General features: G+C 36.1%; 1 protein-coding gene across 1 annotated transcript in view; it reads left to right on the top strand.

Annotated features, from left to right (window-relative positions):
• Positions 1-2246: 2246 nt before the first annotated feature.
• The window catches only part of LOC141316621 (opsin-3-like), a gene marked incomplete at its 3' end in the record, with an annotated part of 38250 nt that continues 24401 nt past the window's right edge, over positions 2247-16095 (top strand). The window contains exon 1 of the mRNA XM_073832809.1: positions 2247-2929. Coding sequence (XP_073688910.1) covers positions 2560-2929 — 370 coding nt within the window. The remainder of the gene's footprint in view (positions 2930-16095) is intronic.

The following is a 16095-nucleotide window of genomic DNA, read 5'->3' as shown; positions in this document are numbered from 1 at the left end:
AATAACAATAGTCATGGCCAGGAGTGCCATTCCCAGCTAAACCAACCTAGTTTCCTCGTCAAGACCAGGAGTGACGTTCCCAGCTCTAACAAGCCCAGTTCCCTCGTCACGGCCAGGAGTGCTGTTCCCTGCTTTAATAAATCTAGTTCCCTTGTCATGGCCAGGAGTGGTGTTCCCAGCTCTAACGAACCCAGTTCCCTCATCTAAATTATGTCTAAATATGTCAAATACTTAAAGTGTTGCCAATTATAATAGTCATTGCCAGGAGTGCCATTCCCAGCTATAACCAACCTAGTTTCCTTGTCAAGGCCAGGAGTGACGTTCCCAGCTCTAACAAATCCAGTTTCCTAGTCATGGCCAGGAGTGCTGTTCCCAGCTCAAACAAACAAAGTTCTCTCATCACAGCCAGGAGTGCCGCTCTAATAAATCTAGCCCCCCAGACACAACCAAAGGGGCCGCTCCTACAATGAAGCCCCAAAAACCTAATCCAGACTTTTATACTACCAGAGTCTGCGCCCCCAGAGTGCCCTTCAGTGTCCGCATCCCCAGAGAGCCCTCCAGAGCCCGTGCCCCCAGAGCACCATCCACCTTTCCTTACCGACGTGAGCTCTTTTTGGTGTGATTGCGCCTTCTCACCCCCAGCCATCATCCCACCAGCCTCCATCACTATATCCATTACAAGATCAGTGACCTCAGCACACTACACTTCCAAGATTCCCTTCAGGCTCACACCTGTTCACAATCACCCAATTACTGATCACCCACACCTGCAGCCACTTACCTGACACAATTTAATCCACTCATCTTCATTCCCCTCGACGGCTGGTCTTGAGGTTACAAGCTTCTCCTCAAGCTCCCTTCTTACCTGTGTCATCTTCTCATGCTACTTCGATCCTTTGTAGTCCTTGCTGGAATCCTATGAGGAGATCAGATAAGAACTGTTACCCATTATAGACTGAACTTCTGCTGATTTATGTTTGAGATGTACAAAATAATGCAAAACTCAGGGAACTCATAAGACTACAATCTTATGACAAAATCATTATTTTAGGTTATTGCTCTTTATATTGCAATAATGATTATCGATATAGAAAACAATAATAATGTTTTGTTTTGGGCATATCACATTCTGGCTTAATAGACAAACATGTCAGTCCATGACCTTAGCCAAGTTTAGCACAACTTATGCAAACTGCCGTTATAATCACTGAAGCTACATAATTGTGCGCACATCAACAGCTCCAGCAGCGCTGACTAATCTGAGCACCTCTGAATGCATTCCTAAATTCAACAGAAATGCAGAAACAGCTCAGCAGTGTGCAGTGTTAGCGAATCTCAATGTAATTCCATGAATTAGCACCTTTTAATAATTTTCACATTTCATTTTAATTGCGACAGCCATAATATGTTGTTTAATTGTGCAGAGGGAATTTATATGGTGCATTTTTGTTCATTTTGGTGGCATTTATGCCACAAGCCCTCGTTAATTTCTGACCCTGATACGTTATCTCATTGCATGGCACTGATAAAAAAAGGAATTTATATGAAAAGTATAAATTGCCATATCAAGTTTACATTCAAAATCGTACATTCATTAAGAGAGTTCTTTTTTTTGTGCGTTTAGGTAAAAATACTAATGTATTTAAGAACAAGAAGAAGAAGAAGAAGAAGAAAAGATGTTAGCAGTCACATTATTATGTCATTAGTCGTTAGTTATATTGAGTATTTTATGTTAAGCCTATACAGTAGGCTATTTACATTATTTAATGTTCAAAGAATTATTCAGTTGTATGTTTACTAGTCTAATAATTAGTTTAATGAACTTCAATTCTGTTTTACCACCTGTATCATTATGGTGGTATTCTGCAGCCTATATTTTAACATGTAAAACAGAATATATAACTTAAGTTGGTGTATTGACATTGCATCAGTCAGCCCATTGTAAAGTGTATATTTTAAATCATCAAATTATCCAGAGATAACTGAATATGTGGTAGGTTGTTTCTTGTACGTCAATTACAATGAGCTCATATCGTTCTCTCGTGACGTCAAGACATGCTTTTATATCACACGCCTGTTGCGCGTCCAGCAAAGCTGGCGCACTCATCTGGGATAGCCTACTGAACGACGGGTTCACAGCTGGGACTGAGAATACAACATTTTGCCTCTAGAATGCAACAATGTGCAGACAAATGAGGAAGCACATGAACGGACGCCAAACGGTCAACATTAATTTGCAGCTACACGCTGACAAGCTGATAACAGTTCAAAAACTCTGATGGATACTGCGGACTTTAATGAGCAAAACTGTCTGACTGCTACTTAGATAGTCAGTCTGCGTACTTGAAGCCCATCTGTCAACAGTCCAAAGTGGTCTCAAAGGTGAAGCGCGTTGTCAATGAGAATCATCATCATCATCATCATCTGTACCGAATCATGATGCTGATGCGCCGAGCTGCGCTGAGGTGTTTACTAAACGAGAGTAACGGATAAATTAAATGCTCTTGCCTCACTAAATCCAGCAGTGACTCAAAACAACTTTTATAATTATTCCTGAGGATGTTTTCCGAGCAGGCTGATTTAAACTACAGCTTTAACATGAGCGAGGAAGACCGGTTAACTCTTCTGGATGAGGACTGGAGCGACTCGCCGGTGGAGACGCTCTCACGCGCGGGCTTCATCGCCCTGTCCGTGTTTCTAGGATTCATCATGACTTTCGGCTTTTTAAATAACTTTGTCGTGTTAGTTCTCTTTTGTAAGTTTAAGACGCTTAGGACGCCGGTTAACATGCTGCTTCTTAATATTAGCGTTAGTGACATGCTGGTGTGTATGTTCGGGACGACCCTGAGCTTCGCGTCCAGTTTGCGGGGACGGTGGCTGCTCGGACGGCACGGCTGCATGTGGTACGGCTTCATCAACTCCTGCTTCGGTACGTACTCAGAGCACATTACTAAAAGCTCCGTTTCGAAAGTTTACACTGTTTTGCTTACAAGTTGTAGGTGGTACAGTTTCAAAACTCGCAAAATTTCTCACACCTGTAACAGTCATTCTAATAGCCTACTAAAATACATTCATTGATTGTCGTTTCTGGTGGGACTGGTGTTTGTCACTTTTCATAAAACCATTCAAAAACAAGATTATTTTTAAGAGCTATATTGAGAACATTCGATTTAATCAATAGAGCAACAAATTATCATCTTTATAACAATCAGTTTTAATACAAATAGCTTACTTCAAGATGTTTTAAATCACATTTGCATTAATTTATTTGTCAGAGGCTTTTATACAGTTAATGTTACCATGCATTACCTAGAAATCAAACCAATGACCATGCTGTTGCTATAGCGGCATGCTCCATTGTTTCAAATACAAATGTGACCCTGGACCACAAAACCAGTCATAAACGTCCATTTTTTGAAATTGAGATTCATAAATCATCCATTGATGTATGGTTAGGATAGGACAATATTTGGCTGAGATACAACTGTTTGAAAATCTAGAATCTGAGGGTACAATCTAAATACTGAGAAAATTGCCTTTAAAGTTGAAGTTCCAACGCATCAATGAATATTACTATTAAAAAATATGTTTTAAGATATTTATGGTAGAAAATGTACAAAATATATTTATGGAACATGATCTTTACTTAATATCCTAATCATTTTTGGCATAAAAGAAAAATCATTTTGACCCAGGCAGTGTATTGTTGGCTATTGCTACAAATATACCCAGGGTCACAAATAGGTTTTGCAGTGATGCCATAGATTGATCACTTTTGGTTTCCCAAAGAACGTTTCAGTGAACAGATCAACCAGTTTTTCTTAAAGAACAGTTTAATAATCCAAAGAACCTTTTACCTCTGTACCTTTTACCACTGTTTAGTGAAATGGAAAGATTCCATGAATGTTTAATGTTCATCATGACACCATGGATGCCATGTGTACAAAATTACCCTTGCCACAGTCTAAATACACATACATATGCAAACTGACACAAAATCGATAATGTCTGTATTATCTATCCAGTGTTGTCAACCACAGGTCTTACACCTCAAGATGTTGATATAATGAAAAACCTCCAAACATCACATCATCTCTAAAAATATCTAGAAACTGGGATACACCATTGGAGTTGCTTGACCCATAAAATATGTTGTGCTTGTTTTATTTAAAGATGAAGATTTGCATTCTCAATGGGAGTACAAATATAATGGTATAGCTGATTAGCATGGTTGCAAAGCACCTGTAATTTTGTCCTTCAGCTTCTTTTCTTTTCATGCATTTCTGAATCATCAGCAAGGTCATGAGTCTAATTATAAGGGAATGCATGAACTGATAAAATCTGTAGTTTTGAATGCAACATAAAGTGCTTTGGATAAAAGCCTCTCCCAAATGTAAACAAATCTATTTGCATTTTCATCACAGTCTTTATTGGAAATGTACTGGGGATTTTCAGTCAGGAAGGATGTTGGCTAAATCATGTAAGGGAAGCCTCAAGGGGAAATCTGGACTGGCAGCTAACATTTATTTTTTTAAAAGCATATATATGTAAAATTTAATTTCCTGGTAACCTTTTAACTTGCAGTATTACATGCTATTTCCAGTAGCAATGTTCATAATGCTGTTAGAGCAAAGACAAGCTGTTTAAGGCTTCTGCCACAAGCCAGTCTATTTACCTTTTTCTTCCCGTAAGAGTGCATGGCCATTAGTAAATTTTATGGGTCAGACTTCTGGTCTCATCTGCTACCAGCTTTTTTTAGCTGTACAAAACAGCTGGTTTTGCTGCTTAATATTGCAAATTGTTCTGACATTATTTTAATGTATTATCTTTATTATGAGCACACTGGTTTGTAGTGCAAACAGTTTTAACATGTGCTGCACAATGTTATTCTTCTCATTATTTCTTTATAGTGGCTAATGAACCGGAAGTCTTACTCCAAGGCTTACTTTCATGTTAAAGAATAAGGTGAACAGAAAGACACTGATATTTGAGATTTCTTAACAAGATAGTCTAAAGTAGTGGAGCAGTTCAAAATCATGTTTCATAAATTAGACCCCAAAGTGAAGAGACCATTACAACTCCTTTGATCTGGATCTCAGTTATGGGGTGAGAAAAAAAAGACTATCAAGCACTTTGTTGGGTAATATGCTTTGCACTGCTCTCAGAACTACTCTTTATTCAGCTGTTTGCGTGTGCTGTAATTTTAGGGTGTCTTTACACTTGTAGTTTAGTTCTTTTGGTTCTTTATGTTTCCTGTTGAAAATACCAGCATATGCTGGTTAGGTATGTTTTGAAGCATGGCAGCTGGTTTAAGATGGTCCTTTGTTGGTAATGAGCTGGTTTAAGCTGGTCCTGAGCTGGTTATGATCTGGTTTAAGCTTGTCATGTTGCTGATAACCAGCTTAAACCAGTTCATGACCAACTAAAGACCAGTTTAAACCAGCGGCCATGCTCCAAAACATACCAAACCAGCTTATGCTGTTATTTCAGGGATGTTCTGGACCAAAAAAAAAAGAAAGTAGTCCATGTTCGTGTAGTATTCATTTCACACTAATGATTTCAACACAGAACCACATTTTACCACTAAAAAGATAGAAAGCAGAAGGCATAACTATAGCATACAGTCATAACCTGATTGGACAACTTTTGTGATGATCGTTTTGCTAACTTACAGAACATCAGAAGAAGAAAAAAATGCTGTCTGCTGGGTTAAATGTGCTTGTTGTAAGTGTACATAATATGTGTAAAGTTACTGCTCAAAGAATTCCTTCATTGCAAAGATGGAGATCTACTGCAAAGAGACAGCAGTAGCGCTTATGAGAAGGACCAATTATTCTTGGGCATTTTGTCCTTTTTAAGGTCCTTACTTGTGACATGCCATCCTGTTTTTGGTCAGTGCACATGTCTTTTGGTCCACATTGATATTTTGTTGTTTTTAGGTTGTGTAATCAAAATCCAATGTTAATCCAATATCAAATACTGATATCAACCCGATTTTAATTCTCAACCAAAATCCAGCATCTGTCCAACGTTGGGGTCCAACTTCAACCTGACATTATATTGACATCTAGTGCCTGCTGGGTTGCATCCATCAGTCAAAACACTATAATATAAAGAGTTCATATAGTCAAACTGAACCAGAGTTCATTTACAAGCAAGCCAAGACGGCCTGGAAACGTCTGCTTTTTTTGTTTACACCAAGGTTCGAATGGCAGCATTCACACTTATTTAAATGAACTGCAGAGCAATGAACCAAATATGCTAAGTGTAAATACGCCTTAAATTAGGTTATGTGGTCTGGACGCTGTTAATAATTATGATGGTGTTGACATTCTAATTAGAGGTGAAAAAGAGCAGGAGCTACTGCATTATTGATGACCTTAATACTGCAGTGGGTGATCTGTTTTGTAAAATGAATAACATTAACAACATAAAGATATAAATAAAATAGCAATGAATACCATAAAGTGCAGAACTCTTGTAACTTACTTTATAATGACGTTTACTTATAGTGGGAAAGGAATTATATGCCAGACTTATACATCTGTTCGCTGTTCAATGTTTCTTTCTTTAGCAGTCTTTCCTTTTAGATCAGTCACTCTGTTTTACTTCACATTCTACACGTTTAACACAACAATTAGTTACTCCAAGGTTTTAATTGTGTTTTTAATACAAACAGGCATAGACATGTTTTAAAGCATGGCAGCTGGTTTGAGCTAGTTTAAGTTGGTCCTTAGTTGATCATGAGCTGGTTTTAGATGGTCCTGAGCTGGTTATAAAGCTGGTTTAAACTGGTCATGTGCCAGCCCCAAGCTGGTCCTAAACAACCAGCTTTTGCTCAGGAACAGCTCATAACCAGCTCAGAACCAACAACTCAAACCAGCTGCCATGCTTTAAAACATGTTTTTTTCAACAGGGTTGTTCTGGACCAAAAAAAGGTCCACATTTAGACTATCAATTTCAACACAGAACCAAAAAAGAGAGAAGGCAAAACAGAAGGCACAACTATAGCATACAGTCATAACCTGATTGGACAACTTTTATGATGTACATTTTGCGAACTTACGGAACATTCAAAGAAAAAAATGCTGTCTGCTGGGTTAAATGTGCTTGCTGTAAGTGTACATAATGTGTAAAGTAGTTAAAACTGTGCAAAGATTTCATTCATTGTAAAGATGAAGATCTACTACAAGGAGACAGCAGTAGCTCCTTTGATCAGAAGGACCAAGTATTGAGAATTTGGTCTTTTTAGGGTCCCATCTTGTGACACGGTGTCCAGTTTTTGGTCAGTGCACGTCTTTGGTCCACATTCCCAGCAGGCACACAATGTCATAAGACGTCAACTTTAATTTGATGTCCAATACTGATGTCGGGTGATCTTGATATTTTATTGTTTTAGGTTGTGTAAACAAAATCCAATGTTAATGCAACATCAAATACCAACCCGATTTTCATTCTCAACCAAAATGCAACGTCTGTCCGATGTTGGGGTCCAACTTCAACCTGACATTATATTGACATCCAGTGCCTGCTGGGTTGCGTCCATCAGTCAAACCACTATAATATGAGTTCATATAGTCAAACTGCACCAGAGTTTATTTAGAAGTGGGTCGAGTCCCCCTGGAAAAGTCAGCTTTTTTGGTGTGTACCAAGGTTCGAATGGCGGTTTCTAGGCTTACTCAAATGAACTGCACTAACAGAGCAATGAACCAAACCTGGCAAGTGTGAACACGTCTTAAATTAGGTTATGTGGTCTGGAGGCTGTTGATAAGTATAATGGTGTTGATACTCTAATTAGAGGTGAAAAGAGCAGGAGCTACTGCATTATTGATGACTTTAATACTACAGTGGGTGATCTGTTTTATAAAATGAATAATCTCAAAACAGGAAACTGGTGCACCCTTTACTGCACAGCATTTATGTGTGTGGGTTTGTAACATAAAGTGCAGAACTCTTGTAACTTACTTAATAATAACGTTTGCTCTACAGTGGGAGAGAAAATATATGCCAGACATACATCTGTTCGCTGTTCAACATTTCTTTCTTTAGCAGTGTTTCCATACCTGTCCTTTTTGATCAGTCACTCTGTTTTTCTTCACATTCTACATGTTTACTGCAACAATTGGCTTCTCCAAGGTTTTAATTGTGTGTTAAATATAGACAGGCACGAACATTTAGTACATATTATGTTGTGCTTTTGCCTTTTCTAGCTCTAGGTGCTTGTTTTTTCAAGCTGTGATGCAGAGAGACTATGGCAGTAGTTCCAACGGAAAGATGCTGTGCTTTGTCACACAGTTTATGCCTTATCAGAAGATTCAGGCTGTTTCTGCAGCTTTGGCCATGTCACAGATTGCATTTTGAGGAATAGATTCCCATCTGAAATGTATGCCACCATAAGCAACATGTTGCATGAATATTAATGTAAAAAAATGGAGTGTTTTCTATTGCAAAGTCTGTGATAAGAATATCAGTTTATAAAAGATATGCTTGAATGTTTCATTTTATGAATTCAAACTCACAAGTACTTGGATGCATATACACAAGCAAAATGATTTTCACAACTCAAAGGATTGCAACATGAATAGCCTGATGTAAAAGGCCATTTTATATCACTGGAGCTGTATAGAAGCAGATGGAATATGTAAATCACACAGCAAATTATTTTACATTCAGTCATCCTCTAGCTTTGCTGTTTTTCTCTGTGCTTCTCAACCTCTTTGTCAGCCAGAATTTTTTTACATCTCATGCTAAAACGCATATCTACGTCACTGTCAAATTGAGCTATTTTACAGCTGGTGGTCTTTGGGGTGAAAACAACATCAAGGCCAATTTTGATAGCCAGAATCTCTGGCCTCTGTTTTGGACCTGGGTTTTAGCTCCAGCTTTTGTGCCTCTATTGTAGCCTAAAATATAGATATATCTGCTGATTTATTTATTTTTTGTTCCTGAATGACTCATAACAAATGAGTTGAGTAATTGATTCAATGACTCATTCACACAGGCTGTATCCGAAATCGCCCCCTATACCCTATTCACTATTCCCTACATTAGTCCACTCGTACAGTTCACTTGAAGGAGTGAATGAAAACGAGTGAGTGAATTCGGACACTAAGTAATTTCGGATACAGCCAAAGACTCCATCCAAATATGCCTACTTCACTACTATATATACAAGTTGAAAACAGTGAAAAGAGTAGTATGTCAGAGAAGACGATTTGTAAATTGCACTGAAGTGATAATGCACCAACGGTGTATGTCACATGACAATGACAACATAATGAATGTAGTGTTTCTGGATTTCATTCATATTATTCGCATTCATACTATATAGAACACACTTTTTATTGGTTACAAGAGTACAAGTCGGTTTAGAATGATTCAAAAGTGAATGGAACAAACAGAGACAAGTGGAGTGATACAGACAGTAATGTAGGGCTGCAACAACTAATCGATAAAATCGATTCTTATCGAATTAATTAAATTCGTCGACAACGATTCTCATTATCGATTAATCGGGTCCACCCACAGTCCACGTACAACTTGAGAAGATCACCTCAATTTACAGCACTGAATGACGCATTTCTATAGACAAATGCTTCTAAAAATAGTGTAGGAAACAGACTGAGATGCTGCAGTAGAGTTAAGTGATCCAAGCTGCCCAAAACATGAGAATTCCTTATTTTAAACTTGAAGCTAATAGCGTAATGGCTTGCCCTGTGAGGTGCTTTGACAGATTCGTTTGCATCCTCAGCGTGAAAACTTTCAGATTACAGTCATATCCTTATCTGTAAATGTCACACATTCACACAAGCATTTCCATTTATGCATAAAAGTCCATTCTGGCAGTCTGTGTTAAGTTGAAATCTTTACTGAATGAGCGTTTCAGACTGGAACACAGACAGGGAGACAATTAACACTCAGCGCAAAACCATTCATTGTGCTGAAATATCTGTCATTGAATGTTAAATTTAGATTTAAAATACAACATGTAGTGCACGTATTTATGGTAGGTTGGAACTGTAGGGCTGTGACGTGGCAGAATTTTACCCCCGCGGTGGTAATGGACCAACTACCGCCGGTGGCGCGGTGTTTATATATAAATAAATGAGGCTCAAACATTATTAACAAACGTGCGTGTTTATTTGAGCAATTCCGTCAGTGAACAAGCAGCCTAAAAAAATGCTAAAATAAATCAAAGAAATAATACATTTAAATAAGAAAGTAGCCTAAATAAGTGTTAAATAGGCTATTAAACAAACATTTGTTTTAAAAATTGTCAGCGGCAGACAGATCAATTTAGCCTTCTCAAGTCATCACGATTTAAATTAAAATCCTTAGATATAAAAAAACTTAAAGCATATCACAATATTAGTTTAATCATTTAACCTAGATAAATGTGTACTAATAGGCGCATATCCAATCGTTTGTGCGGAGAGTGAAAGCTTTGCAGGACACAATTCTGACTTTTTTATGCAATTCTGGCTTTCTTTCAGAATTGCATAATTGAAACTCACAGTCGTGAGAAATAAAGTCAGAATTGTGAGAAAAACACAATTCAGACCATTTATCTTGCAAATGTGAATTTGTATGTCGGAATTCTGACTTTTTTTCCACACAGTTCTGTTTGTAGAATTTTTTTGTAGAATTGTGAGATATAAACTTGCAATTGCAAGGTATAAAGTCAATTTCTGAGGGGAAAAAGACATTGAGTTCATATCTCACAATTCTGACTTAACTTGCAATTGCACAATATAAACTCGCAACTGCAAGTTATAAAGTCAGAATTGCGAGTTTATGTCTCACAATTCTGAGAAAAAAGTCACAATTGTGAAATATAAACTTGCAATTCTAAGAAAAAAAGTCAGCGTTTATGTTTCACAAGTCTCACTTTAAACTTGGCAATTTTGATCTTATATTATGCAACTGACTTAATTTTTCAGAATTGTGAGTTTATATCAGTTTTCAGAATTGCAAGAAAAAAGATATACAAAAAAGAAATACAAATTCGCAATTACCTTTTTTATTTTTATTCCGTGGCAGAAACGGGCTTCCACAGATTTATAACTATCCTCTGTCTGTGTTTTAATGTTTGAAACCAAACTTTGTGCAGATCTTCAGTCATTCAGAACCAAGAGTCTGTTAGGAGAGACTAGAGGTGCTATAATGAGCCCTGAATGCCAAAAGAGTCATCAGACTCATTAATGTCTCTAATTCCACTCACATGATCAGCCATGGAGACAATCTGAAAACAGACTCAAAACAGCACCTCTTCATAACCTTCACCATCAGTTGTGAGTTTTTAATAAGTGTATTTTTATTATAACTGCTGACCACTTTTTGAGATATAACGCCTGAATGACTTTTACATATGAGAACTTAATTGGAGTTGTGACAGGCATCAAATATTTTGCTGCATCCCATGCCATGTTATCCTATGGGTCACTGCTTGCCAGATTCATCTGATCTCATGCCAGTTCATATCAAAACGAGATCTTTCTGTGCTTTTTTCTCATCTTCTCGACCAATACCTCCCTGTCTGACTTGTACCTCAGACTTTACAAAACTGCAAACTGGACTGGAAAAACAACAAAGTCAAACCTGACAAGACTAAAAATAGGCTTTTCTCATAGAATTTGACTTTTGAGTTTGTGTTATTTTTTTTTTTTGATGAAGCTAAAAATGATTTAGTGAGATGCTCAGTAAGATTTCTGAATGTCTTCCTTATCATGAAGATCTTTATTATCTGTAGCAGCCAATATTGCCTTTCTACTATTGTCTGCTGGGGAAGCAACATCAGCTCATATTATTTGAAATGGTGTATCTTTCATCAAGATCCAATACTGAGCAAGAGGACCAGCTCTGTTTATGGCCTGTGGTTCCCAAACTAACTGGTCACAGTAAGATGAATGTCTTATTAGTGTGTTTGTGTGCTGGCTACAATGTAAGATGATTTCATGTTTATTTATTGTTTCTCTAGTACATTTGTTTTTATTTTGATTTATTCATTGGTGATGTGGTCAGACTGGTCACAAGGTTTGTGATGGTCTGATATTTATTTGATATTTGGGAACTATTCTTCTCCATGTGAATTTGTAATGGAAACATACATGATTTAAACTAAATACTGCATTCAAAATACATGAGCTCTAGGGTGAATAAAAACAGACGAATAGTTGATGAAAAGATGAAGCAGAAGTGGTTAGTAGTTTACACATGTGTTGTGTTTATATTAAAGTGATAGTTCACCCGAAAATGAATATACCGGATGATTTACTCACCCTCAAGCAATTGTAGACATATATGACTTTCTTCATTCAGATGAATATAATCAAAGTTATATGAAACATGTCCTGGTTCTTCCAAGCTTTATAATAGCAGTGAATGGGGTTTACGATTTCAAAGGCCAATAAAGTGCATCCATCTATCATAAAAAGTGCTCCACATGGCTCCGGGGTTTTTGTACAAAAAATATCCATATTTATACTTGGTAATCTCTAGCTTTCGCTAACTGTCGTTTCAGCTAGAGAACAAAAAACTGGTCACAAATTAGAAGTACGAAATAAGGAATTGTAAAGAAAAATGTTAAAGAATGGTTTTACTTTGCTGTAAACAAAACTTGGTACCTGTGTTCAGTTTCGATTTAGATTTCGGATTTTTGCGATCATGAAAATGCAGTAATCGAGATGAAACATTCCTCCATAAAAGCCTAATTTTACATGCAAATCAGCAAAATCATGTAACGTTACTTTGATTAATTAATATTTCTTTGATGTTGTGTTATTAAAAGCAAAAAAAAGAGAACTTGCGCTGTTCTGTGTATGCGCTCAGAGACGGAGCAGAACACAGTCATGTAAAGTTATCCTTTAGCTCAAGGTACACATCTAAATGGTCAAATACATGTAAAAATATTTCAAAATGAGGCGCTTGGTGATTATTCATGTAAACCATTGTCAGTTATTTCTTAAATGATCATAAACAGTTGAGAATGGAAATGTGTGTAACAGTATATTGGATCCAAGTGGCGTTTAAAGCAAATAATATTCCTATTGCTGTCTCTGTGCATAATATTAATAAAACATAAAATACAAAGAGAAAATCACTCACTGCACTTGAATGAAGGACTTTTGTATATAAACTTGCAACTCTTGAGTTATAAAGTCAGAATTCCTAGAAATAAACTTGCAATTGTGAATTATAAAGTCAGAACTGTGTAAAATAAACTTACAATTGCACGTTATAAAGTCAAAATTTTGACATATAAACTCGCAATTCTGTGAACATATCAGTCTTTTTTTCTCCTCAGAACTGGACCTTAAAACTCACAATTGTGCATTTATATCTCACATTTCTGAGAAAAGTCAGAATTGTGAGTTTATATGATGCAAAAAAGAATTGTGAGAATGCAAAATTGCGAGAAAATAAGTCAGAATTGTGAGATAAAAAGTCGCAATTACCTTTTTAAATCAGTGGCGGAAACGGGCTTCCATAGCTACTCTATTGATGTAATGAGGCTGAATTCCTAGTAGACTTGCTTCATAGTGATGTATTTGGGGTTACTCATCTGAAATGAGTTTTTGGAAGATTACAGTTTTGTAAATTATAGATGAGAAATACTTAATCTTTTCAAAAGTCATTTTCAAATTAACAGTGAATACAGAAATAAATGAATGAAGTAATAATTTCTAACCAGTTAGCATCAGCCTACCAAAAAGTGTAGAAATGACGTATTAAAAGACATCAAAACAAATTATGAAGAGAATGCAGCTTGAACTGAGAGACTCCCTTCACTCTCACATACTGCTAATACACATGCAATTATCAATCTGAAAAAGTAGAAAATCTGAACAATGCAGAATGACGCACATCTGTAAGCAACCTTAAGGGCATCAAGATAAAGAGTGAAAAAACATCTGACAACAGAGTTTACAAGCTTATTATCAAGCTTATTAGCAGCTCTATCCTGAGATCTATCATTCTGTCAGTGCTAACCTTGGATTGGCATTAATGAAAAATATAAGAAAATATTTTCCCACCCTTTTCAGTTTTAGCAGAGTTGTTTTCATGTAAACATACCTTGAATTTGGTCATCACATTTCAAACCAACATATTGCTATTTTCTGCAGCTGTAGAAGCTTGTCTTGACTGCCATTTGACAAGCATTGGCTTCACAGCTTCTTACCATAACAGAGAACAATCATGCACCTTGGCAATTCTCTGCTCGCTGCATTTTTATCAGCTTTACAGATGTATAAATAATGTATTGAAATCATTTCTTTTATCTCGGTTATCTTGATTTTATCAGATCATGCTGCTAAAATTTCTGATCTGCTGAAATGTGCATGTCCGAAAATACACCTTTATATTGTTTGCTTTCTCTTATATAATTGACTACAACATTGGTATTACAGAAAAAAGATGAGGAAGGTTGGGAATTGTATATTGAATAGCCCCATGTCACAGACTTCATTATGTGCTCCTGTCGTTGTCAGATGCACACTGTTGTTCTCCCTTGGTGATTAATTGGCCTGGACCGAAAGCAAATGAGTTGTGATAACAGTTACAAAAAGAGAGAAGAAAAACTGTGAATACAAATCGATGAGAAAAGCAGCTAGACATTTTTCACAGCAGGCGAAAAATAATGATTGCCGATTAGTGTTGTTATGTGTTTTGCTTCAATTCAAGTGTCTGTTTTTTCTTTAATTAGAAATGGTTCATGACAGACAATTTTAGCTGCTTGTTATCACTGTGATGCAGAGAAAGATACTGATGTAATGAAAAATGTAGCATCCAAGCCTGTTTCTGTCACTGAATAAAAAAAGGTAATTGTGAGTTTTTAAAGAGGACTTTTTTGTGATTTTGACTTTTTTCCTCTCAGAACTACGTTAAATTAATGTACAATTGCGAGTTTATATCAAACAATTTTTGAAGCAATTTTGTAAAAAGTCACAACTGCAAGATATAAACTTGCAATTCTGAGAAAGAAAGTCACAATTGTGAGATATAAACTTGAAATTCTGAGAAAAAAGTAAGAACTGTGAAAAAAATAACAGTTGCAAAATATAAACATGTTATACTGAGAAAAAAGTCACAATTTTGAGATTCGTAATTCTGAGAAAAGTCAATTGCAAGATATAAACCTGCAATTCTGAGAAAAATGTCACAATAGTGAGATATAAATGTGCAATTCTGAGAAAAAAGTAAGAATTGTTAAAAATAACAATTGCAAGACATAAACTTGCAATTTTGAGAAAAAGTGACAACTGCAAGATATAAACTAGCAATTATGAGAAAAAAAGTCACAATTGCGTGATATAAACTTGCAGTTCTGAGAAAAAAGTAAGAATTGGGAAAGTAAACACTTGTAAGATATAAACGTGTAATTCTGAGAAAAACAGTCACAACTGCAAGATATAAATTCAGAATTCTGAGAAAAGTCAAGTGCAAGATATAAACTTGTAATTCTGAGAAAAAAGTCACAATTGCGAGAAATAAACTAGCAATTCTGAGAAGAAAAATCACGATTGTGAGATATAAACTCAAAATTCTGAGAAAAAAAGTCACAATTGCGAGAAATAAACTAGCAATTCTGAGAAGAAAAATCACGATTGTGAGATATAAACTCAAAATTCTGAGAAAAAAAGTCACAATTGCGAGAAATAAACTAGCAATTCTGAGAAGAAAAATCACGATTGTGAGATATAAACTCAAAATTCTGAGAAAAAAAGTCACAATTGCGAGATATAAACTTGCAGTTCTGAGAAAAAAGTAAGAATTGTGAAAATAAATAACACTTGTAAGATATAAACGTGTAATTCTGAGAAAAACAGTCACAACTGCAAGATATAAATTCAGAATTCTGAGAAAAGTCAAGTGCAAGATATAAACTTGTAATTCTGAGAAAAAAGTCACAATTGCGAGAAATAAACTAGCAATTCTGAGAAGAAAAATCACGATTGTGAGATATAAACTCAAAATTCTGAGAAAAAAAGTCACAATTGCGAGATATAAACTTGCAGTTCTGAGAAAAAAGTAAGAATTGTGAAAATAAATAACACTTGTAAGATATAAACGTGTAATTCTGAGAAAAACAGTCAC

The sequence above is a fragment of the Garra rufa genome, unplaced genomic scaffold, assembly GCF_049309525.1.
Source record: "Garra rufa unplaced genomic scaffold, GarRuf1.0 hap1_unplaced_122, whole genome shotgun sequence".
Lineage (NCBI taxonomy): Eukaryota > Metazoa > Chordata > Actinopteri > Cypriniformes > Cyprinidae > Garra > Garra rufa.
This window is presented reverse-complemented; position numbering and strand designations above follow the sequence as displayed.